This window comes from Acomys russatus, chromosome 3 (assembly GCF_903995435.1).
Source record: "Acomys russatus chromosome 3, mAcoRus1.1, whole genome shotgun sequence".
In the NCBI taxonomy this organism is placed as follows: domain Eukaryota; kingdom Metazoa; phylum Chordata; class Mammalia; order Rodentia; family Muridae; genus Acomys; species Acomys russatus.
Window position 1 is genome coordinate 7,869,061 of NC_067139.1, and position 23,192 is coordinate 7,892,252.

Here is a 23,192-nt window from a genome sequence, read left to right on the forward strand (position 1 = left end):
GCCTCTGTCAGATTGGCCTGTGGGGCACCAGACTGGTTTGTGCTTGCTGTGCAAGTGAAGGGAGCCAGAAGGCAGCATTCCTCTGTGGTCCTTGCTTTAGTTCTTGCTTGCAGCTTTCTACCCTGAATTCCAGATCCAGCTTTCCACAACCCGAGTCTCAGAGCATGACTTTCCCTACGATGAAGGACGAGCAGACAGGCTGTTCTGCCAGCTCTTGAGATGTTGCCATAGGGTGACTCTGTGAGTTTAAGGACTCCCTGGGCCACACAGTGAGACCTCAGGAGCTCAGTTGGTCCTGAGGCCCTTCCTTGTCTCAAAGAGCAGACTGAAAAGCAAAGTCAAAAAGGCATGGTCATCTTTTTACTAGGGGCGGACGACCACCTTCACAGGACTCCGGCTTCACAGTCAGATCCCAGCCTGCAAATGAACACACTGGAGTGGACCTACTTGCTTACTCATTGACGACACTCACTGTGTGCTGTGGGTCAGTAAGAAATCTACCTCAAGTAAAGGACTCTTGAGTCATGCACTGAAACTATTATAACAGAACAAGAGATTTTTTTTCCCCCTCTCTGTCTTCTTGTCTTAGCATTCATCCCAGCTGGCAGAGTGACTGTCCTATAGTGTTCTAGCTTGAGGCTCTGAGGTGGGGGTAAGCAAGGTGTGCTGAGGTATGCCTGTAATTCCAGCACCTGGGAATCCAAAGCAGTAAGACTGCTGAAAGTTAGAGGCCAGCCTGGATGACATAGGAAGACCATAACTCAAAACAAATCAAAACGAAGCAAATGCAGCCAAACTAAACCAAAACAAAGAGTGTTGAGAAAAACTGGGGCAATAAAAGAAGGGGTCAGGGGCTGGAGAGATGACTCAGAGATTAAAAGCTCTGACTGCTCTTCCAAAGGTCCTGAGTTCATTTCCCAGCAACTACAGGCTGGCTGACAACCATCTATAATGAGATCTGGTGACCTCTTCTGGTGTTCAGCCGTACATGCAGGAAGAACACTGTGTACACAATAAAGTAATATGTGGGAAGGATTGTAAGTTTTCTCACAAGTGAAAACAGTCTTGGTGGGCTTTGCCCTTGGACACACCACAGATATTCCCTGAGACTAACCTTGAGATAGACTAGGTGGAGCCATCCTGGGCCTGGAATCCAGGAATCGGATAGGGGACTCCATCTGGATTACTGTGTTTCTAATCGACCCTCGATGGGAGGAGGCGATTGGCCCTTGTACGTGAGAGACAAACAGGTAGAGAGGAGCAGAGGACGCAGCAGGTTTGGACTGGGCTTGAGCCCACGTGGATGGGGAAAGAATCAGCCTACAGGCCAGACCAGCACACAGGCCAGCGACACCTAGGGACCCATCCCATGGAACAGATACCGGAAAGTTCACTCACTCGTGTTTCCCTTTAACCTTTTTTCCCTCTTGTGTAAGATAGTTGGCTTGTATAATAAAGTTTAATTGTTAAAAATCAGATTGTTCCCAGTATGTTTAACCATTTTTTATTTGCCCCCCTACAAGTATCCTCTGCCCCAAATCAGCTTTTAAAAACTTTAAGCGAAAAATGCCCCATTTCCCTCAAGGGGGGTTCGGTAGGTTTTTGGTTGCTTTCTTGGGCTATAGATATATATTGTCATTAAAAGGTATAGAGAAAGGGGTTGTAAAGAAAGAAAGGGGAGTATAGAGATATGTAGGGATGATAGGACAAAAAGTAGATTATTGAATCTACTTTTCAACATAAGACCGGAAAAAAAAGGGAGGAGTCAAACACTCCACTAATGAAATCCTGAACAAAATTAAATTGCTTTCTTACTTACTTCTGTTAGTAAAATGCTTTTCTTCCTCCTAGTTTTTAGGGGACAGGGGCAGAGTTTTGCTGTGAAGCCTTGAACTTCTGCCTCCATCTCCCAAATGCTGCCACATATGGCTTTTCTTCCTTAAAATGTGCTTTATTTTTATTTCCATCTATGCTGTGTGCCTCAGTGTGTGAATGTCCACCAAGTGCTTTCAGGGGCTCAAATGACTCAGAAGTGGACAGCTGATCTCTAAAAGTGGAATGAGAAGCTGTTGTATGTCACCATGTGGGTTCTAGAAACTAAATGTGGGTCAAGGAGCAGTAAGCATTCTTGACCACTGAGCATTTCTCCAACCCTCTTCTTAATTTTAAATCGTGTTTTCTCTTTTAAACACCAGTTGCATGGTTAATATTGACAAGGCAATGAGGTATCCACATAGTTGGTCAAACATCACCCATGGGTTCCCCGTGCAGCTTTTTCATGCCTCCTTAGAGGAGTTTAACATTGACCCCGGGGAAAGAAGATGGTCCTCCTGCCCGGAAGTGTGTCTCATCCAACTAATTGCAGAGCCAAATAGAACAGAAACAGTCCCCACCGACAGAGAGGAGGCCTTGCCTCCTTTCACTGCATGCTTTGGGGCTGATAAATTGTTTTCCTGTCCTTAAGCTCAAATTGAAATGTTATCAGCTCTTGCTGGGTCCTAAGCTGGTGGCCTTTGAGCTGAAAATAAGCCATTGGCTACAGAAGTTAGCAAGATAACTGCAGGTTTTGTGAGTGGTCCATATCTGTAGGCCTATGCACTTCATATTGGTTTTGTTTCTGACTAATCAAGTGGTAAAGACAGGCTGGCTAGAGTGAGGTGGTAAATGTGAGAATGCCCTAATAATTTCTTTCAGAGATGAACCTAACTCAATTTCTCATTTCCCCTATAAATTAGCTTCTCTTTGAAAAGACAATTGACCTCTGGAGTCCATTTCTCTGTAATAGAGAGTCTGGGAGGGCCGGGCTTCACTTCTCCCAGTATTGCTGCATGCCTAGTGCTCACTGTGTGCTAGAAAATAATCCTTCAGTGCACTGCTGGCTGACGTTGTAGTATATGTTAGCTATGAGGCAGATTTCTACATCTATATGTGTACTGTATTGAATTCTATAAATTGTGTTTTTTATAACGCATAGGAAACATGTTTATATTAATATAAAATGAAAGAATCAGCTTCCAAGTAGCCATTTAAGAGGACCTCTTGGGGCCGGGAGAGGTGGCGCTCGCCTAGTGTGCAGCCCAGCTTCTGACCACAGCAGCCCCATCATTGCAATCTGTTGTTTACTTCAAAAAGCAAAACTCTTATTCGTTTCCTGATGCCGTGTAGAACACCATCCCCGCCCAGTGGATTAAGACAGTGTTCAGCCCTCTGGTCACAGAAGTAGGAAGAGAAGTGTGACCACTGGGTGGCTGTTCCAGATCTGCGTCTAGCATGGAGTGGTGATGCACACTCCTGATCCTGCCTCCCATGAGGCAGAGCAGGAGGATAGACAGGTATGGTGAGATGGGGGGATACACTAGGATAAGAAGGCCAGTCTCAGCTATGGAGGCAGTGTCTCAAATATCCCAGCCCCCCCAAAATAAACTGGCACACACTTATTACCCCAGCAATCAGGTGCTGCGGCAGGTAGTGTAGCCTGGCTACGTGGTGTGTTCCAGGCCGCCACGACTACATAGTGAAACCCTGTCAAAAGAAAGAAGAACAATTTCAGTTTAAAAGTAAGCAGGGCTGCGTTCCCATGTCCGGCAGCGAGGGCAGCCATGCTATAGATGAGTGAGAGGAGGTCTTTACAGAATGCAGTACTTTAAAGACATAGTCTAACATTAAATGAAAAGGCAGCTGAATTGCCCTGTAGCTCTTTCACAGGTGCGACACGCACATTCACTAAATAAAATTTTACAAAGTTTTTTACAAGGCTCACCTTTTTTTTTCCTCATACATTTTTATCACTTATCTAAGAAACATTCAGAGACTTTAGGTTTCTTTTGCCTTCTATCCTTTGTTCTGGAAATGGATGTTTGGTTGGCATACATGTAATTTACATTTATAAGACTACTATGAAAAAGACATGACTAAAGTTGGGCACTGCCCCTGCCCGCCGGGGTTAGACTAACACTCAGGAGAAGAAGTTTCCTGTATAGGGACAGAACACAAGACACGAAAAAGGGGGCAAGTCTGGATTCCGAGCAAATCCCATTTATTGAGAAATTTCACATAGTTTTTATAAGGCAGAGGGCAGGGAAGCATATTGCTATGGCAACCCAGCTGTAGGCTATCTCAAGTTTCGAGGAATTCCAAGCAGGTCACAACATCCTGCCACACCAAATATTTTGCTATCTTTATCTAATCTAACTGTTAAACTACCTTTAGTGTAACTGCTGAACCATGACAGGGTGAGCTGGTGTCTGGTAAATGGCAGACTGCTGGAGAAATAGGAACATAGGCTCTGGCATAGGCTGAATATTGGCTATATAGACCATCCCCGACAGGGCATGGCAGCACACACCTCTAATCCCAACATTCCAGAAGATGAGGTAGGTGGATCTCTGAGTTCAAAGCCAGCCTGGTCTACAGAGCAAGTTCCAGGGCAGAATGGGCTACACAGAGAAACCTTGTCTTAAAAACTAAAACAAAAAGAAGAAAGAAAATGAAATGTGTAAATGAACAGAAAGAATTTTTAAAAAGCATTACCTAAAGCATAAAAGTCATCGCTATTGTGAAAAGGTGCCTTTGATTCTGTTTTTGGTTTGATTTGGGGTTTTTGGGTTGTTTGGTGTGTGTGTGTGTGTGTGTGTGTGTGTGTGTGTGTGTGTGTGTGTGTGCTTGTTTTGAGAGAGTTTCTGTGTAGCCTTGGCTGTCGCTTTGTAGACCAGGCTGGCCTCGAATACACATCAATCCACCTGCCTCTGTCTCTGGAGTGCTGGTATTAAAGGTGTGCACCACCACGCCCAGCTCCAGTTTTGTTTTGGTTTTTTGTTTTCGTTGTTTGGTTTGTTTTTTCCTAACCAGGATGATATAGTGTAATTTGCTATTTATCAGATTGCTCGTAGTGGTTTTTTAAGGATATATATATAATGTATACAGGGCTCTATCTGTATGAATACCTGCAAGCCAGAAGAAGGCATTATATCACATGATAGAATGGCTGTGAGCCACCATGTGATTGCCAGGAATTGAACTCAGGGCCTATGCAAGAGCAGTCAGTGCTCTTAACTGTTGAACCATTTTTCTAACCCGGCTTTTTTTTTTTTTTTTAACAAACTAGACTGCTGGAAAAAAATTTAGCAACCTCAAATATACATTCTACATATATTTAAAACCAGTACATTTCTAGTGGTAGAATTTCATGTTAGAAGAGATGCAAATTCACAGGCCATCAGGAATGATTGTGAATAATTATGAGGCTTATTCATGGTCTTCCACGCCCACCCTACCAAACTCACTGTTAAGTGCCACTCGTCTACAACATTGCCTGGTCGACTTCTACAACAAATTAGGCAAGGGACGCACGAATAGAAAATCCCTGGAGGCTCAAGAATGCTCCAAGCTCATGGTACTTAGTGGCATGTATTCATCTTGATGACCCAGCACAAGATCTTACTGCCAAGAGCATCATACTGTCATATTGGAGTCATAAAGCTTCCTGAAAACAGGCTGGCTTTCTACTCCTACACAGTGGATAAAGTAACCCTTGCTCGTCCATGACTGCAAAGCGGTCAGTGGCTTCTGGGCAGAGGTAGGTGAAATGCAGAGTTGGAGATCTGCCTGAACTACATACAAAGCGAGTGCCGGACACATAAGGCTACACACAAACCCTGACTCAGGGTGGGAGTGAGATACCTGTAGGTTTTCTTAGCGCTGTTGTCCTCTCTTGCCATGTTTTTCCATTAACTTAACCCAGAAGCGGGAAAGCCAAGAACGTACCTGTTCCTTTCTTGGCTGTATTTTCACTTCTTGCAGTGATGAACACTTCCCGCAAGACTCCTAGACCTTTGTAAGGTGTCCACAGAGGCCTTCAAATGAATCCACTTAAAAGCCAAACCTGACTACAGAGACACTTGTGCCACAGCTTTTCCCGCTGAGAGTGTGGGTGGCTCTGAAAAGAGCCTTTGGGTGATGAGTGAAGCACGCGCGCTCACTTGGAGCTGGTGTACTTGGTGACGGCCTTGGTGCCCTCCGACACGGCGTGCTTGGCCAGCTCCCCGGGCAGCAGCAGGCGCACGGCCGTCTGGATCTCCCGCGACGTGATGGTCGAGCGCTTGTTGTAGTGCGCCAGGCGCGACGCCTCGCTGGCGATGCGCTCGAAGATGTCGTTGACGAACGAGTTCATGATGCCCATGGCCTTGGACGAGATGCCCGTGTCGGGGTGCACCTGCTTCAGCACCTTGTACACGTACACGGAGTAGCTCTCCTTGCGGCTGCGCTTGCGCTTCTTGCCGTCCTTCTTCTGCGCCTTGGTCACGGCCTTCTTGGAGCCCTTCTTCGGGGCGGGGGCGGACTTCGTTGGCTCAGGCATAGTGACACTCCAGCTAGAGCAACTGTGGGACCGAGGCCGCCAGCCCTTCACTTTCTACAAGAGTCTATTCAAATGAGGCTCAGTGAAGAATACTCGTGATTGGCTAATATTTTCGGTTTGCCCAAGCGAAACGCCCACCGGCAGAAGCGCTTCCATTGGTCTAGACGAAGAGAGGAAGCCAGCCAATCGCATGGGCCCCTTTTCGATGCCAGAGAGAACGATAAAGGGCAAGCTCGCTCGGTTTCCGGGCGTTGAGTTGTTAGTGGCTGTTTTCACCTCGGGATGTCTGGACGCGGCAAGCAGGGCGGCAAGGCTCGCGCCAAGGCCAAGACGCGCTCGTCCCGCGCCGGCCTGCAGTTCCCCGTGGGTCGCGTGCACCGCCTGCTGCGCAAGGGCAACTACTCGGAGCGGGTGGGCGCCGGCGCCCCGGTCTACCTGGCGGCCGTGCTGGAGTACCTGACGGCCGAGATCCTGGAGCTGGCCGGCAACGCGGCCCGCGACAACAAGAAGACGCGCATCATCCCGCGTCACCTGCAGCTGGCCATCCGCAACGACGAGGAGCTCAACAAGCTGCTGGGACGCGTCACCATCGCGCAGGGTGGCGTCCTGCCCAACATCCAGGCGGTGTTGCTGCCCAAGAAGACGGAGAGCCACCACAAGGCCAAGGGAAAATAAGTCCGGTCTCTACTTCTTAGTATATAAAAAAGGCTCTTTTCAGAGCCACCTACGTTTTCAAAGAAAGGAGGTGTAACATCTCCCTTTGTTCTTCGAAGGGGAGAAACCCCACTGTCCCTCGTTAACACCTTCAACCTGAGCTAGTTTCTCCCCTGATGGCCACGGGTTACGTGGCTTTCCAGTCAGTGTACATGGGTGTCCACTCCCTAGTGTACGGCGTTCCTCAAGGCTCAGTAATAAAGCAGGGAGGGCTCGGTGCAAAGACTCGTCTGTCTCCGCTAACGGGGCCACTTCCCCTAGTGGGCTGTGACAAGGAGACATGGCTGAAGAAACCTCAGCTTAAGTAGTTTGTGCTTTTATTTTTGCAATCTGGTTCCCTTCAAACTTATAACTGGAATTCCCTCAGCATTTGTACTCTTATTTCAAATATATGGTCTTAGTTTTCCTGTACTTAGATGATTTCAAAACCTGCCTGACTTTCGCAACCTGTGTTGTTAGAAACCGGGCATTACGGAGAGCCAGACATCTGAATTGGAAACCATCCGAGTTTACACGGCGACAGTAAGGTGACTCTCAAAATGAGCGTGAAAAACACTGACAGCATTTAAAATGGTTCCCATTATGAATACATCTCATAGAACTTTTAGTTGATTGGCACAATTAGTCATTTTTCTCGTTAATTTACTGCTTGATTCACTAAAAGGCATCTCAAATACCATCGTCCTAGACAAAGTGATAAAGGGAAACACGTAAATAAGGGAAGATGGCGGAATTTGCTTCCTTTTCATTCATATCCAAGGCTGAAAAGAATGAGCCGCTGGGCTTTTGCCGCGCTGAGGGCTCCTCCCCCAACACAGGCATTTCCCGCCCCTGCGCTTCCTGTTTTCACTCCGGTCCGCACGTTCCCTATAAGAGAGACCTGCGGCGGCGCCAAGGCCGTCAATCCGATTCCTCTTTGTGTTCAGCCATGTCTGGCCGCGGCAAAGGCGGGAAGGGCCTGGGCAAGGGAGGCGCCAAGCGCCACCGCAAGGTCCTGCGCGACAACATCCAGGGCATCACCAAGCCCGCCATCCGCCGCCTGGCCCGGCGCGGGGGAGTCAAGCGCATCTCCGGCCTCATCTACGAGGAGACCCGCGGGGTGCTCAAGGTCTTCCTGGAGAACGTGATCCGCGACGCCGTCACCTACACGGAGCACGCCAAGCGCAAGACTGTCACCGCCATGGACGTGGTCTACGCGCTCAAGCGCCAGGGACGCACGCTCTACGGCTTCGGCGGCTGAGCTCTCGGCTTGATTCCCGCTCGCTCTTCGCTAACGGTCCTTTTCAGGGCCACCCACACACTTCCGGAAGGGCTGCGGCATTGTTACTAGGACTTGTCAGTTTTTCGGCCACCTTGGAAACCTGTACCTTATTTTGGGTCGGTGTCGTAAATCCCCATATGAAAACATTTACCATTTAAGCTAAGTACCATTTTGTCATGTGCGCGAATTTTGTTTCCCCCCCACTATGTTCTATTCTGCATACAATCATAGTGCTATGTTGTGCAGTTCTTAGGTGGGGGAGTAATTTTGTAAAATAGCCATGTTTTAAAGAGTTTATTACAGTAGTAGATTGTCTTCATGGGATCTGTTAAAATTATGTCAAGTCGAATAAACAGTTTATATTTGTTTAGAAGAAATTAATGGTAATGTCTTGATGCTTTCCAAGAAGTTACTAAGGCATTGATGAGATTCAGGTAAAGGAAACTGTATTTCCAAGTACGGGGTGCAGATTTATCTCGATTGAAAATTAAGTTTAGCTAGATCTTGCCTTCAGTATCAAAATATGTAGGTATGCGTGCTGGGAACTGAATCCTGGGTCCTGTAGACACCTTCCCACATCATCCAGGCTGACCTTGGACTTGTAATCTTACTGCCTCTGCCGTGTACTATAGGCATTCACTACAAGTCAGGCTCCACCGTGGGTTCTTTCAATGATTAAATCAATCTCTGGATGGCTCACCCCCATTAGGAGTTTCTAGCATTTTCCAAAGATTGCTGGTCCCTTTGGAGACACATCCCAAGTGTTTCACACTAACTTCTTTCTAATGTCTGGGTTTTCTGGGATCTAACACTCACTTCCTGTGTGTGGAACTGTCAGACTACGATATTCTTTCTGTTCAAACTCAACCCCTGGGGTCCTAAATAGCATCTCTTAATGACTTCCAAGTCCATAGCTCTACCTGACATTTTCTTCCATAGCTTCTAAAATATATCCAACTCCCCACTTTTTTCACATGTCCAGTTGTGTTTTTTAAGATGAGAGAGAGTTCATGCTGTCAGGGTGGTCTCGAACTTGTTTTGTAGTGTGTAGGTTTGAGCAATGATCCAGCTATCCCCTTCCTTCACCCCCAGAGTGCTGGGATTATAGATCTGTGGGGTCACACCCAGTTTATGCACTGGTGGTGACTGAACGCAGGGCTTCCACTTGCTGGGCAAACTCTTGAGCAACTCTCCCAACAGAGCCACAACCCCAGACCCATAACTGTTTAGGGATCTAAGTGATCTAATGGTCTCTCACTAGTCCACGTTTGTCTTAGGATCACTATTGCTGTGATGAACTCCGTGACCAAAGCACCGTGGAGAACAAAAGGTTTACTCTGTTTACTCCACTCTTGAGTGGAGGCAGGCACTCAAGCAGAAGCCATGGAGGGCGCTGCTTAACTGGCTTGTTCCCCACGGCCTGCTGGGCTGCTTTCTTGTAGAACCCAGGACCACCAGCCCAAGGATGGCACCACCCACAATGGGCTGGGCCTTCCCCCATCAATCACTAATTAAGAAAATGCCCTACAGGTTTGAAGACAGCTGGATCTTTAAAAAAAAAAAAAAAATTGCCCTGCAGTGGTGGTAGCAAACTCCTATAATTCCAGCACTCCAGGCAGAGGCAGGCAGGTTTCTGAGTTGGAGGCCAGCCTGGTCTACAGAGTGAGTTCCAGAACAACCAGGGCTACACAGAGAAACCCTGTCTACAAAAGAAAACAAAAGAACAACAACAAAAAAACCTCTGCCCTTTACACTTATAATCAATTTCAAGAAACTCCCTTGGTTTATCTTAAAAAAACAAAACAAACAACAGGTAATGTGGGCTGACAAGTTCTCAAACCTCCATGCATGACCTCGCTCTTCCATCCTTTTGGGTTTGGCATACTTAAGAGTTCCCATGCTCCCACTCTCCGTTCTCAGGCGTTCTGTGTGTAGAACGGTATTCTGAGCCTTGGTAACTGCCCAAATAAACTGTTAGCTCACCAGATCATTCCAACTAAAGTACCATGGAAATAGTGTCTATTAAACCAATTCAAACACAAAGCATATATCAAAGGAAAAGAAATGCAACTGAGCACTTCCGGGTGAGAGTGCAGGCAGGCATGCAGACCACACAGCCATGCGTTTTTGTCCTTCTCCTTGCTGAGTTAGGATTCTACAGTGAAGAAAAGTGTTCAAGTTTTGGCAAAGTGGAAAGTAGCTGGACCAAGGAGTTGTATTTCCATTATTCAAGAGGTTATACATGGCCAAGTGCTTGCTTGGTAAGCATTAAGCTACTGTTGGCAGAGCCATGCCTGCCTGTCTGCCTACCTGCCTGCCTGCTGCTTGCCTGCTGGCTGCCTGCTGCCTGCTGCCTGCTGCCTGCCTGCTGCCTTCCTGCCTGCTGCTTGCCTGCCTGCTGCCTGCTGCTTGCTGTCTACCTGCCTGCTTTTCTGCTGCCTTCCTGTCCTGCCGCCATGCTCCACAACACAATGATCATGTACTCAAACCCTCTGGAATCAGCAGTCTCAATAAACATTTTCTTTTATAAATTGCCTCAGTAATGGTGTCTCTTTGAATCAAAAGAAAAGTCACTAAGACAATAAATATCTCATGCTTGCTTATTTACTTACTTATTTATTTTTAGAGCCAGGCTTTCTCTGTGTAGCCTTGGCTATCCTGGACTTGCTTTGTAGACCAGGCTGGCCTTGAACTCACAGAGATCTGCCTGCATCTGCCTCCCAAGTACTGGGATTACAGGCTTGGGGCACCATGCCTTGTTCATCTTATGCATATTTAACATCTGGGATTATCCTATATTAATTGTGAGTTACGAATGCTAATCTTTAGGTAAACACACATGTACAACTTACTCCTTATCTATACCTAACACATTCTAGAATATTGTTTTACCTATCACATTTGTTTCTCAGTAATGTGATTTCAAATAGTAGCAGGAAGGTATTTCAAAAGTTCAGGAAACAAAGACCCTGAATTGTTCCAAATATGATCCAATCCTGCAACGTATGTGTAACAGTGTAGTATACTCCAATAACTCTCATCTTTTGTTGTAGTCTATTTCAGTGATATGGTTATCAAGTGACGAAGAACTTGCTTGCTTTAAAACATTTGTTTTACTAATGTGTGTATATCATGTGTGCAGCGAACTCATGGATACAAGTCAATCTTAAGGAGTCCCTGTTTTTGTTTTGTTTTGTTGTTTTTGCAAGACAGGGTTTTCCTATATAGCCTTGGCTGTCCTTGAGTTTGATTTGTAAACCAGGCTGGCCTTGAACTCACTGAGATCTGTCTGCTTCTGCCTCTGCCTCTGGGACTAAATGCGAGCGCCATTGTGCCTGGCTAGGGAGTCACTTCTTTCCCTCCCCTCCACCTTTATGTGGAGGAAATAAATTAAACTCTCATCATGATAGCTATGTAGTAAGAACAATTTTATTTTATTTATTTATTTTTTTATTTTTTTATTTTTTTTATTTGAGACACTGGGTGGGTCTCACTATGTAGCTCTGGCTGTCATAGAACTCACAATGCAAACCGTAATCACCTCTGATTCCCAACTCCTGAGATTACAGGAGGACACCACTATGCACAGCTGTAAGAATTCATTCTAGCCAGGCGTGGTAGCGCACGCCTGTAATCCCTGAACTCGGGAGGTAGAGGCAGGCAGATCTCTGTGAGTCAAGGCCAGCCTGATCTACAGATTGAGTCCAAGACAACAAGGGTGACACAGAGAAACCCTGTCTCGAAAAACCACACCAAAAAAAAAAGAAAGAAAGAAAGAAAAGAAAAGAAAAATTTATTCTAATCCATGTGAATAAATTCATCCAGTGAAAAGTAATAGGACTTAACAAAACCTTCTGTGTGAAATCCAATTACTGCTCACCTGAGTTTTTGTGTGAACAGGGCCAGTGCCTGTTTTCTGCAAATGTGTGTATGTGTGTCTGGTGTGGTGGGCAAAAGAGGGAATTGGATGCTCTGAGCTAGACTTACAGAGGGTTGTGAACTGCCATGTGGGCCACTGATTGCCAATTGGGGTTCTGTGGAGGAGCAGTAAATCCTCTTAAACCACCAAGCCCCTAAATTATACATTTCCCACAAAGTCATTATTCTCCATTGCTCTTTCTTTTGTAAGAGCTCAATGGGCTCCAGACCTTGGTAGGTCCAGAGACCCTAGCTCAGCTGACTCCATGATGGAAGTGCCATTCAGGCCAGAAACCCAGCACGTAGACAGCACCACCTGCCCAAACAAAAACAAAGACCTAAGTAATCAATGCCCACAGGTCTGTCTGGGAAAGTCTGTAAAAGTACTAACCTTGCCTTTAGAATTCTACAGGTTTACTTTTGGCTAACTGTTCTTGTTAGGTGAGGTATGTCAGGCCAGGACATGGCTTCTGCACTTCCACGCTCACACTGTGGAAAGCATGGGTTTACGCCGTTACACCAAATACCCAGTGTAGTTCCCAGCTGACAGCTTTCTATTGGCTTAAGCTCATGTCTGAGCAGTCTTTTCTAGTGAATACAATCCAAAATTTTGGAGATCTGTAGGCTCTGTTTCTTAACAATTAAATTTTATTGTACAACCCAACTAGCTTACACAAGAGGGAAAAAACAGTGAACCTTCTGGTATCCGTTCCACGAGACAGGTCCTTAGGTGTCTCTGGCCTGCGTGTGAAAGACCCCCGAAGGGAGACCCTCACTCAAGGCTCGGGATGGCGCGCACCCAAAGACACACAAACGACCATCTTGCTGTAAACGCACGAGGTAGTTTATTGGCGGAGCTCCGGGTTGACACATATCTCACGCAGGAGACAGAGGAGTCGACCCAGAAGCCCAGGGGTTTGGGGTTTATATAATCAAAGGTCGGGGGGGGGGGGGGCGGGAAGTTTTGGCGCGGCCACACACGATTGGTTGTTTCAAACATTTGAACATCAGCAAATTGCATAGGCAGATCTGGGGTAAGGTCAGACTTAATCACACGGAACATTCCTTGGTTCCTGTTCTTCTCAGAACCCAAGGGTAGATGTTTATCTGAGCTAAACGACACATCTGGGTTAAACTCAAACCTGGAACATTGTGTGTGGGCCTCAAGGGGGGATTAAGCAAACACCATAAGATCGGATGAGGGGTCTTGGCTCATTATTCACTCGACCATGCCCGGTACCTGTTTCTCTCAGGAATTTGTCCTTGTGTACCCTCCCTATCTTTTACGGCCAGCCGGTCCCTGGAACACTCAATAGGCCTCTGTCTCTTAGCTCCGCATTCTTTGTGACTTATCATCTGGGACCTTGGGCTAGCATACCTGCCGACCTGCACTTATGAGTTAGAGAGCTGAGAGCTCTTCTGTTCTGGTTGCTTTAATGCTAACTAAAAATTTTCCCTTTCATGTGCTGGTCTAGCCTGTTCACTGAGCCAAGCCCCATCTCAACCTGTTGTCCTCTCCTCGCCTGCCTGCCTGCCTGTGTCGCATGCAAGGGGCAGTCTCCTTCTCCCATTGAGGGCTGATTAGAAAAACAATAGTCCAGGTGGAGTCCCCAGGTCTGCTTCCTGAATTCCAGGCCCAGAATGGCTCCATGCAGTCTATCACAAGGTATCCATGGGGTGCCCAAGAGTAAAGCCCGCCAAGACTGCTTTTACCTGTGACAAAGATTACAGTCTTTCCCACAGAGATCCCACTGAGATTCCAAAGACCATACATGGAGATACCCGGTAGTATGTGGTAGGGGTGGGCGGTGTTCCAGGGCTCTAGGGCTCCTTTTCAGCATTCATTGCTTCAGAGGATCTGACACCTCCACTCTAAAAGGAACGAAATTAAAACGTCACTTGGTCTTTCACTTCTGGAGGTAGGTCGGGTTCAGGTGCCTTCTGTTTAGACTTGTAGGAGAGGTCGGAATCCCCTGCCCATCCACTGTCTAGGGTCCAAGTGAGATGTCACTGGATCTCTCTGAATGTGTGGTGGCCCTGGTTGTTTTTGTTGTGTGTATGTTTGTGTGTGTTTCTGTCAGTTGTATTTCTGTGTTGATCAATGGCTTCCTCTGGTGTGGGATCCTCCCCCAGCCTGCCTTAAGGCCTGGGCCCCTTCCTGTTGGGGACCTGAATCCTTTATAGGCTTGCCAGGTCACTCAGGGAAAGGCCCCAACCTCCGTTCTGGAGCAGGACTGCTTCCTTGTTTCCTCGCTTGCTTGGTTGTGTGTGTGGTGGTGGTAAGGAGCCCCCCCCCCACTTCCCCTCTCCCCCCCCACTTCCCCTCCCCCCTCCCCCCTCGCCTGTCACAGGAGAGGTGCTGCCATTGAAACCGAGGGAGAGAGTTCCCACATGAGAGTTCCTCTGCTCCACTCCATGCCTGCTCTAAGCAGCCCCAGCAAAGGGGAGGACTGGTGGAACTTCCAGTCCTTTTTCTTTCATGACTTACGTAGTCTTTCCAACCAAGGATTCATAAACTTCACCATTCTCCAATACACAAACAAACAACATTTCTGGGCCAACACTAACTATGAAGACATTAAACAACTTTTCCTAGGTTATTTTTAAAGATGGAAGACAGCTGCTAAAAAGATTTCCTTTGTCACTCATTTGGTCCCAAATAGAAAAAATATATAAAAGTTTAAAAAATTCCAAGGTATAAGTACTTTCAGTTGCTGGAAGTGGTTGTTTAAAAATGTGTAACAAGCCGGCCCTGCCCTAAACACACCGGAGCAGGAGAGCCGGCCATGCCATGATAACAGCTGGCCCTGCCCTGAGACCTGGAATCCGGTGAACTGGCCCTGCCCTGATGACAAGGGAGTGGGTGAACTGGCCCTGCCCTGAGGACACAGGAACAGGAGAGCTGGCCCTGACATGATGACACGGGAGCAGGAGAGTGGACCCTGCCCTGAGGGCAAGGGAGCGGGCTCTGATCCAGGGCTCTGAGTCAACTGCACCCCAACATCTACCTCATGTATGACCTGACGAAACACATGAAGGGGCTGGACCAGCAGATTCAAAGATTAAGAAACTCCTTAACACATGGCAACAATGTGATATCCGACAGCAGTCCCAGTGAGGATAGTGTAGGCCTCCAACCAGACCCATGACTAGTAGCAATGAACATTTGAAAGTAAACATATGTGGACAAAAGGCTGTACTGCATGATACACTACAATGTCTGTGACAAGATTTTTATTTGTTTGTTTTATTTTACTGGAGGGAGGTTGCAAGGGCAGAGGGCGGATATGAGGGCATGGGGAGAAAAGAGGGATTTTGGTACACGAGTGTAAATCATAAACATTCAATAAAAGTAATTTAAAAAGATGTCTAACAAGAGAGAACTGATTGGAACAAGACCTTCAGCATAGACAAGGCACAGCTAGACTTACAGATGCCCCGCAAAATTTTGGTCTCACCCTCTGTCAGAAGAAACCAACTCCCTCACCCCCAGGACTGGCCCAACACCAGGCTCTTATAATTGTTCAACTAAAGAGTTCAGATATCTCCCCCGCACGTCCCTACCCCACATCCAGATTAAACACTACCCACTGACCCTGAAAACAGAAGGGAAATTTGCATATTTCTTAGCTTGAAGAGACAGGTATCCTGGTGCCTTGCCAGTCACCCTGGAATACACCTCTCCTGCCTGTGCAGGAAACTGGAAAGTCTTGTTCTCATAATCCGATTCTTCCAGGTGTACATTGTTTTGGACATGAAAGATGTATTCTTCAGGCTACCATTGGCAGAGGTGAGTCAACTCATCTTTGCTTTTAAATGGACAGACCCAGTGGGAGGTTACAGTGGGTAACATATGGGAAACCTGTTTCCCCGGGATTGAAAGACTCTAAATGCAGATTTCCTGCCCTTTCTACACAGGTTTCCAAGGAAATAGGAAACTTGCAAGCAACTGCTGCATGACTTACAGACTTTGGACTACAGAGTGCCAGCTCAGAAAGCCCAAATTTGTAGAAGGCTACCTATCCTGAAGGCAGGCAAAAGGAGTCTGTCTCAGAGTAGAATTGCTGCCATCGTCCTTCAGATCTCAAAGACTAAGAGGTTGGCTCAAGAGTTCCTAGGTGCAGATGGACGTCGCCGCCTCTGGATACCAGAGGTTGTGGAAATAGCAAGGCCTCTATACACTGGCACAAAATGGGGCACTAAGCCCTGTTGGCATACTTTTAACAACTATTTTTATTTTGGGTTCCTTAAATCTCTTCCTACTCCTCTCCAGTCCCTTCCAATAACCCAACACCAGGTAGGAGAGAAAGATTAGTGGGAAGGGAACACGTTGTTTTCCTTAGTTACTTCCTGCTGTTTATGGTCATTGTTCCTTGGAGGCAAGTCTAATCCTTGCTTCAGGATCTCTCCAATTTCTTCTCCTCACACCACATCAACAGCAACCAGGAGTAGCAGAGGGGAAGCACCAGCAGCATTCTTCTTTCTCTGAATCCCCAGTCTCTCTTTCTGGGTCTGGCAAAGACCACGCCCCAACATGAGGCAGTTCGGAGCTGACAAACATCACTGGCCCTCTCAGGAAGCAGTTATCAGCTGTGGACAAACTGGAGCAGCGCCCATATCCCACACCTGGGATTAAAACAAAAACTTCTTTACATCTAAACCAAAACTTCCATGTAGAGCCCCTAACCTGGACTGAGACGGAACAAAAGACATCTGAGACTTTGAAAACAGCTCTGACTTTGGCTTAAACCCTAGATGTTTCAGAACGAACATTTCCATTTGTTTGCTCTTGAAACAAAAGACGAAAGTGATTTTATACCAAACTTTGGGGCCAAAGGGATGGCCTGTGACATACCTGTTTGTCCAAATGATTGGGCCGGTTAGCCATAGAATGGACCACTTGTCTAAGAACTGCAGGGGCTACTTCGAGGTTAGTGAAAAGGAAAAGGGAAGGGGGGAAAAAACCAAGCAAGTTACCAGCACCTCATAACTCAGTTGCGGCCCCCTCCTTCTAACACTAGAACAATGGCCGTGTAATGACTGTGTGACCCAGAACCAGGCAGGCCTACTCTTAAGTCCTGCTTAAGAAATACACCATCAATTTGCCTCCCGCTTGCCTGATGGGGCAGGTGCTCATCCAAGACTGAGGAGATGAAGGATGAAACTGGTCACTGCAGGAACTCCAGTCCCCCGTAAAGGCTATTCACTGGATCATCCGAGAGACCCAGCTCTCCTCCAAGTCCACCAACAGTTTCCCCTGCTTCCAGTCCGGTGATACCACCTGGGGTTGGTCAGGTAGCCAAAGGGGCACAGAGACCAACTTGGAAAGGACTGCACAGTGGTTCTCCCCACTCCACTGGCTGTGAAGGCAGCTGGCATTATACCGTGGCCCCATCATACCGAGGTCAAAAAAAAAAAAAATGGAAGCCGCCGACGCTGGGTTAACCTGCTCCCACACATATTCTATCAACTGTGCCCTGTATTCTCTGTTATGGCCTACAAATTCTAAAACTACTTCAAAGGTTGAGTTTGCTAAGCATCTCTTACCGTATCATTTTGATGGCTCAAGACAACTAAGTGACAGGCCAGAATTTTGTGGCCTGGGCCTTTTGATGAGTACGTGGAAAGGAAGAGTCAGTTGCTGCTAGCAGCAGATTTGTTGTGCTAAGTTATGTCACGGAGCAACGTCATTATGAAGAAGGGTAGCATTGGGTCACATAGGATCAGCAGTAGTGACAGAGTCCCAGAAATTACTGCAACCACAGCACACAATCGACAATAACAAACAAATCCCAAACCAACCAGAGCCGAATTAACCCGCCGGCATTTTGGTTTGCTTTGGTTTTTTGAGACAAGGTTTTTCTGTGTAACCCTAGTTATTCTGTAACTCTCTTTGTAGACCAGGCTGGCCTTGAGCTCAGGCCCACCCTCCTCTGCCTCCTGAGTGCTGGGATTAAAGGCGTGCACAACCACACCCAGGCCCTTCCTTGCGGGCATTTTTAATGTTACTCCTTATCCTGAACACAAGGACTAATCACCATGCCCTAGAAAAGCTGGGGTGGCAGGGTGTTTGCCTAGCATGCTTACAGAGCGCCTGGAGCCTGCCTGTTCCAGATTCCGAACTCCGGACATCAGTTGTTGAGGCTCATCGCTTTAATCCCAGCACTCTGGAGGCAGACGCGGGAGGATCAAGAAAGTATAGTTAAGAATTGGTAGCCAGGCAATGGTGGCGCACGCCTTTAATCCCAGCACTGGGGAAGCAGAGACAGGAGGATATCTGTGAGTTTGAGGCCAGCTTAGTCTATAGAGTGAGCTCCAGGACAGTCAGGGCTAGAACAGAGAAACCCTGTCTCAAAAAGACATTTAAAAAAAAAAAAAAAAAGTGTGTTGTTTTTGTGGATGGCCCAAGTTAAGTTCCCAGCAACCATGTGGGGCGGGGGGATCTCACAATTTTCTGTAGCCCTAGCTCCAGGGAATGCAGTGTCCGCAGCAACCACTGCACTTGTACCACCCCACCTCATACACATAAATATAAAATAACTTTAAAAAATAAAGGTTCTTGGGTAGTTATCAGTGCCAGGACAACTGGGTGGTGGGAGCTACACAGCGGAGGGAGCTGCAGTCAGTATTGGGGCCTGAGGAAAACAAGTAATGGGTCAGCAAGGACATGAGGAGTACACCTCAGTGATGCAAAGCCCTGAGGGTCCTGTGTCCTGAAGGCCCCTTGCTACTGCTAGCCCTTGCTGTGCGTGTTGCTGCTTTGGTAGGCCTAGTTTTTGCTTTGTATGACTCTCCTGGGGGTGGGGGTGGGGGTTTCTACTTCCCCACTGGGCAACGCAATCACAATACATAACAAATACAATTTACAAAAAAGCAACGCCATTCAGATAGATTAATGATTTACACGAAGATTTCTTAGAAAAAGTACAAATATGTATGGTTAAAAAGATTAGGTCAAGTATTTGGTTTTTGGTTGTTTTTCTTTTCAATGTTCAATTAGTTAAATTGGGTCAAGGGGTTTTGCAAGCTGCTTTGCAGCAGAAAACCCATGACACAAGAAAATAAAAAAAAGTCTTTCTTACTTACTAAATGGAAGGTCGGCTAAAGTCAGAGAGCAAGAACAAAGCAAGCCTGGTTGTTAAGGAACAGGTTCATGGTCAAAGGGAGTCTCAGTGTCCACTGTTAAGATGGAACTTCTGTGTCACGGTAAAATCTGATTCTCTTGGCTTTTTAACTACAAATGCGCTGATGGGCTTTGGCGCGCTTTGAGGACTTGATGCTGGTGTGCAGAGACTGTTGTTGGTTGATGGGAAGGGCTGGTTTTTTTCAGTGTGGGGGAGAAGGGAGGAGGAAACGTTCCTTTGTTTTGTTTTTTGAAACAAGTTCTTACTATGTACCCCTCAATGACTTTAAACTCAAAATATTAGCCAAGGTTAGCCTTGAACTTCTGGAGTGCTGTGATTAAAGGTGGTGGTGCACGCCTTTAATCCCAGCGCTTGGGAGGCAGAGGCAGGCGAATCGCTGTGAGTTCGAGAGTCTACAAAGCGACTCCAGGACAACCAAGGCTACAGAGAAACCCTGTCTCGTTTTAAAAAAAGAAAAAAGAAAAAAGTGTAGGCCACTCGGCTCCTATTAATGTATACCATGCTCCACAAGTGCTCCACAATTCTCTACCGTTTCCTGGAAGCTCAAAAGTCCAAATTCAAAACCCTTTTCTTGCATGACAAGGATGCAAATTGTTCAAAAGCTACTAAGTATAGAATGCCTATTTGTATGCGTGCTACCATTTCAACCTAACCAAAACCAAGTTGAGGTAAAAACCCAGAACAGCGTTGTGTATACTGGACCGTGGAGCACGAGTCGTTACTAACTCGGCAAAACCAAGGACCACCACGGCCACTTAACTACGGGTATCCAGATAAAGAACTGAACCACGTGGGGGACCTGAGATCTTTATAGACAAAAAGCACGGCGGCACCAAGGATGAAGAAACGGAGCTCAGCCATATTTGAACCCGTTAATGCAAGACTGGCTCACTCCAAAACGAGGCGCCATTTCTATGTGAGAACTCTCGGGTGTATAGCCCGTACGAGATCTGCTCGCACTGACAACCGAAAACGAAAGCTTAGAACAGACGCAGAACACACAAAACATGGGGAGGAAATCAGACCAATGCCGCAGCCCTTCCAGGAGTGAGTGGGTGGCCCTGAAAAGGGCCGTTAGCGAAGAGCGAGCGGGAATCAGGCCAAGCTCAGCCGCCGAAGCCGTAGAGCGTGCGTCCCTGGCGCTTGAGCGCGTAGACCACGTCCATAGCGGTGACGGTCTTGCGCTTGGCGTGCTCCGTGTAGGTGACGGCGTCGCGGATCACGTTCTCCAGGAAGACCTTGAGCACCCCGCGGGTCTCCTCGTAGATGAGGCCGGAGATGCGCTTGACTCCCCCGCGCCGGGCCAGGCGGCGGATGGCGGGCTTGGTGATGCCCTGGATGTTGTCGCGCAGGACTTTGCGGTGGCGCTTGGCGCCTCCCTTGCCCAGACCCTTCCCGCCTTTGCCGCGACCAGACATGGCTGAACACAAAAAGAAATCGGACTGACGGCCTTGGCGCCGCCGCAGGTCTCTCTTATAGGGAACGTGCGGACCGGAGTGAAAACAGGAAGCGCAGGGGCGGGAAATGCCTGTGCTGGGGGAGGAGCCCTCAGCGCGGCAAAAGCCCAGCGGCTCATTCTTTTCAGCCTTGGATATGAATGAAAAGGAAGCAAATTCCGCCATCTTCCCTTATTTACGTGTTTCCCTTTATCACTTTGTCTAGGACGATGGTATTTGAGATGCCTTTTAGTGAATCAAACAGTAAATTAACGAGAAAAATGACTAATTGTGCCAATCAACTGAAAAGTCTATGAAATGTATTCGTGATGGGAACTATTTTAAATGCTGTCATTACTGTTTTTAACGCTCATTTTGAGAATCACCTTCTTGTTGCTATATAAACCCGATGATTTACAACTCAGATGTCTGGTTCTTCGCAATGCCTGCCTTGTAACACTATACAGGTTGTGAAAGGCAAGTTTTGAAATGATTTAAGTGCAGGAAAACTAAGCCCATGTATTTGAGGCAGGAAAAAGAGTATAAATGCTGAGGAACCATATTATTTTTTAAAAATACACCAATGTAGGCTGAGGTTTATTCAGCCATGTGTCCTTGTCATAGCCCACTAGAAGTGGCTCCGTTTGTGGACGTGGATGTATCCTTGCACCGAGCCTTCCATTCTGCTTTACGAAACGCCTAGACCTCCCGAGCCTAGCCTGTTTTAAGTGAGGCGCGAGCAAAGCCGTACGCTAGGGAGTGGACACCCATGTAAACCTGAAAGCCACCAGATAAGTGGCCATCAGGGGAGAAACGAGCTCGGGCTGAGGTGTTAATGGGGGACTGTGGTGTTTTGCTTTCGTTTCTCCCCTTCGAAAGACAAAGGCAGATGTTACGCCTCTTTTGTTTGAAATCGTAGGTGGCTCTGAAAAGAGCCTTTGTTTTTTATATACTAAGAACCAGAGACTGGACTTATTTTCCCTTGGCCTTGTGGTGGCTCTCGGTCTTCTTGGGCAGCAGCACCGCCTGGATGTTGGGCAGGACGCCGCCCTGCGCAATGGTGACGCGTCCCAGCAGCTTGTTGAGCTCCTCGTCGTTGCGGATGGCCAACTGCAGGTGTCGCGGGATGATGCGCGTCTTCTTGTTGTCGCGGGCCGCGTTGCCGGCCAGCTCCAAGATCTCGGCCGTCAGGTACTCCAGCACGGCCGCCAGGTAGACCGGGGCGCCGGCGCCCACCCGCTCCGAGTAGTTGCCCTTGCGCAGCAGGCGGTGCACGCGGCCCACGGGGAACTGCAGGCCGGCGCGGGACGAGCGCGTCTTGGCCTTGGCGCGAGCCTTACCGCCCTGTTTGCCGCGTCCAGACATCTTATAATAAGAACAGCCACTAACACCTCAACGCTCGAAAGCCGAGAGCTTGCCCTTTATAGTTCTCTCTGGCATCGAAAAGGGGCCCATGCGATTGGCTGGCTTCCTTTTTTCCTCTAAACCAATGGAAGCGATTCTGACGATGAGCATGTCTATTGGCCAAACCTTCTATGTGACGTCACCTAACTGTCAGCCAATCACGAGTGTTCTTTCCTGAGCCTCATTTGAATAGAATCTTATATAAAATGAAGGGCCGGCTGTCTCGGTGCTGCAGTTGTTCTAGCTGGAGTTTCGCTATGCCTGAGCCCGCGAAGTCCGCTCCTGCCCCGAAGAAGGGCTCCAAGAAAGCCGTGACCAAGGCGCAGAAGAAGGACGGCAAGAAGCGCAAGCGCAGCCGCAAGGAGAGCTACTCCGTGTACGTGTACAAGGTGCTGAAGCAGGTGCACCCCGACACGGGCATCTCGTCCAAGGCCATGGGCATCATGAACTCGTTCGTCAACGACATCTTCGAGCGCATCGCCAGCGAGGCGTCGCGCCTGGCGCACTACAACAAGCGCTCGACCATCACGTCGCGGGAGATCCAGACGGCCGTGCGCCTGCTGCTGCCCGGGGAGCTGGCCAAGCACGCCGTGTCGGAGGGCACCAAGGCCGTCACCAAGTACACCAGCTCCAAGTGAGCGCGCGTGCTTCACTCATCACCCAAAGGCTCTTTTCAGAGCCACCCACACTCTCAGCGGGAAAAGCTGTGGCACAGGTGTCTCTGTAGTCAGTTCGGGGTCATAGGCGTAGAGGTGTGTTGAGAAGGTTTGTCATTTAGCAGGTTTGCTAATAGGCCCCTGAGTCTCTGCGTCTCACAGCGCCCACAGAAGTTCCATCTTGTTAACCTGTCCAAGAGGTGAAGAGAAACGAGGTAGGTAAGTCCTTGGTCTTTCTCTTAGTGTACACTGGACCAAACTCAACTAGGCAAAATTAAAAGAATAGGCCTAATAAAGCGATTG

General features: G+C 47.8%; 6 protein-coding genes across 6 annotated transcripts in view; 3 read left to right on the plus strand and 3 right to left on the minus strand.

Annotated features, from left to right (window-relative positions):
• LOC127209563 (uncharacterized) overlaps positions 1-20,830 on the minus strand; it is a 63,600-nt gene extending 42,770 nt beyond the window's left edge. The window contains exons 1-3 of the mRNA XM_051169257.1: positions 20,526-20,830; positions 13,627-13,634; positions 1,416-1,444 (exon numbers count right to left, since the gene is read on the minus strand). Of these exons, the coding sequence (XP_051025214.1) occupies positions 1,416-1,444; positions 13,627-13,634; positions 20,526-20,811 (323 nt within the window). The 5' untranslated portion in view covers positions 20,812-20,830. The remainder of the gene's footprint in view (positions 1-1,415; positions 1,445-13,626; positions 13,635-20,525) is intronic.
• LOC127209316 (histone H2B type 1-F/J/L-like) lies at positions 5,961-6,366 on the minus strand. Its single transcript, XM_051168911.1, has one exon. The coding sequence runs from the start codon at positions 6,353-6,355 to the stop codon at positions 5,975-5,977; it is 381 nt and encodes a 126-aa protein (XP_051024868.1). The 5' UTR covers positions 6,356-6,366; the 3' UTR covers positions 5,961-5,974.
• Positions 6,627-7,030, plus strand: LOC127209208 (histone H2A type 1-B). Its single transcript, XM_051168804.1, has one exon. It carries the CDS (start codon positions 6,638-6,640, stop codon positions 7,028-7,030), a length of 393 nt encoding a protein of 130 aa, XP_051024761.1. The 5' UTR covers positions 6,627-6,637.
• On the plus strand, positions 7,979-8,330 carry LOC127209440 (histone H4). The gene has a single exon (XM_051169085.1). The coding sequence runs from the start codon at positions 7,998-8,000 to the stop codon at positions 8,307-8,309; it is 312 nt and encodes a 103-aa protein (XP_051025042.1). The 5' UTR covers positions 7,979-7,997; the 3' UTR covers positions 8,310-8,330.
• Positions 20,831-21,788: 958 nt separating the features above from the next.
• Positions 21,789-22,194, minus strand: LOC127209223 (histone H2A type 1-B). The gene has a single exon (XM_051168828.1). The coding sequence runs from the start codon at positions 22,192-22,194 to the stop codon at positions 21,802-21,804; it is 393 nt and encodes a 130-aa protein (XP_051024785.1). The 3' UTR covers positions 21,789-21,801.
• A 296-nt stretch (positions 22,195-22,490) lies between these two features.
• LOC127209348 (histone H2B type 1-F/J/L) lies at positions 22,491-22,885 on the plus strand. Its single transcript, XM_051168961.1, has one exon. The coding sequence runs from the start codon at positions 22,491-22,493 to the stop codon at positions 22,869-22,871; it is 381 nt and encodes a 126-aa protein (XP_051024918.1). The 3' UTR covers positions 22,872-22,885.
• The last annotated feature ends 307 nt before the right edge of the window (positions 22,886-23,192 follow it).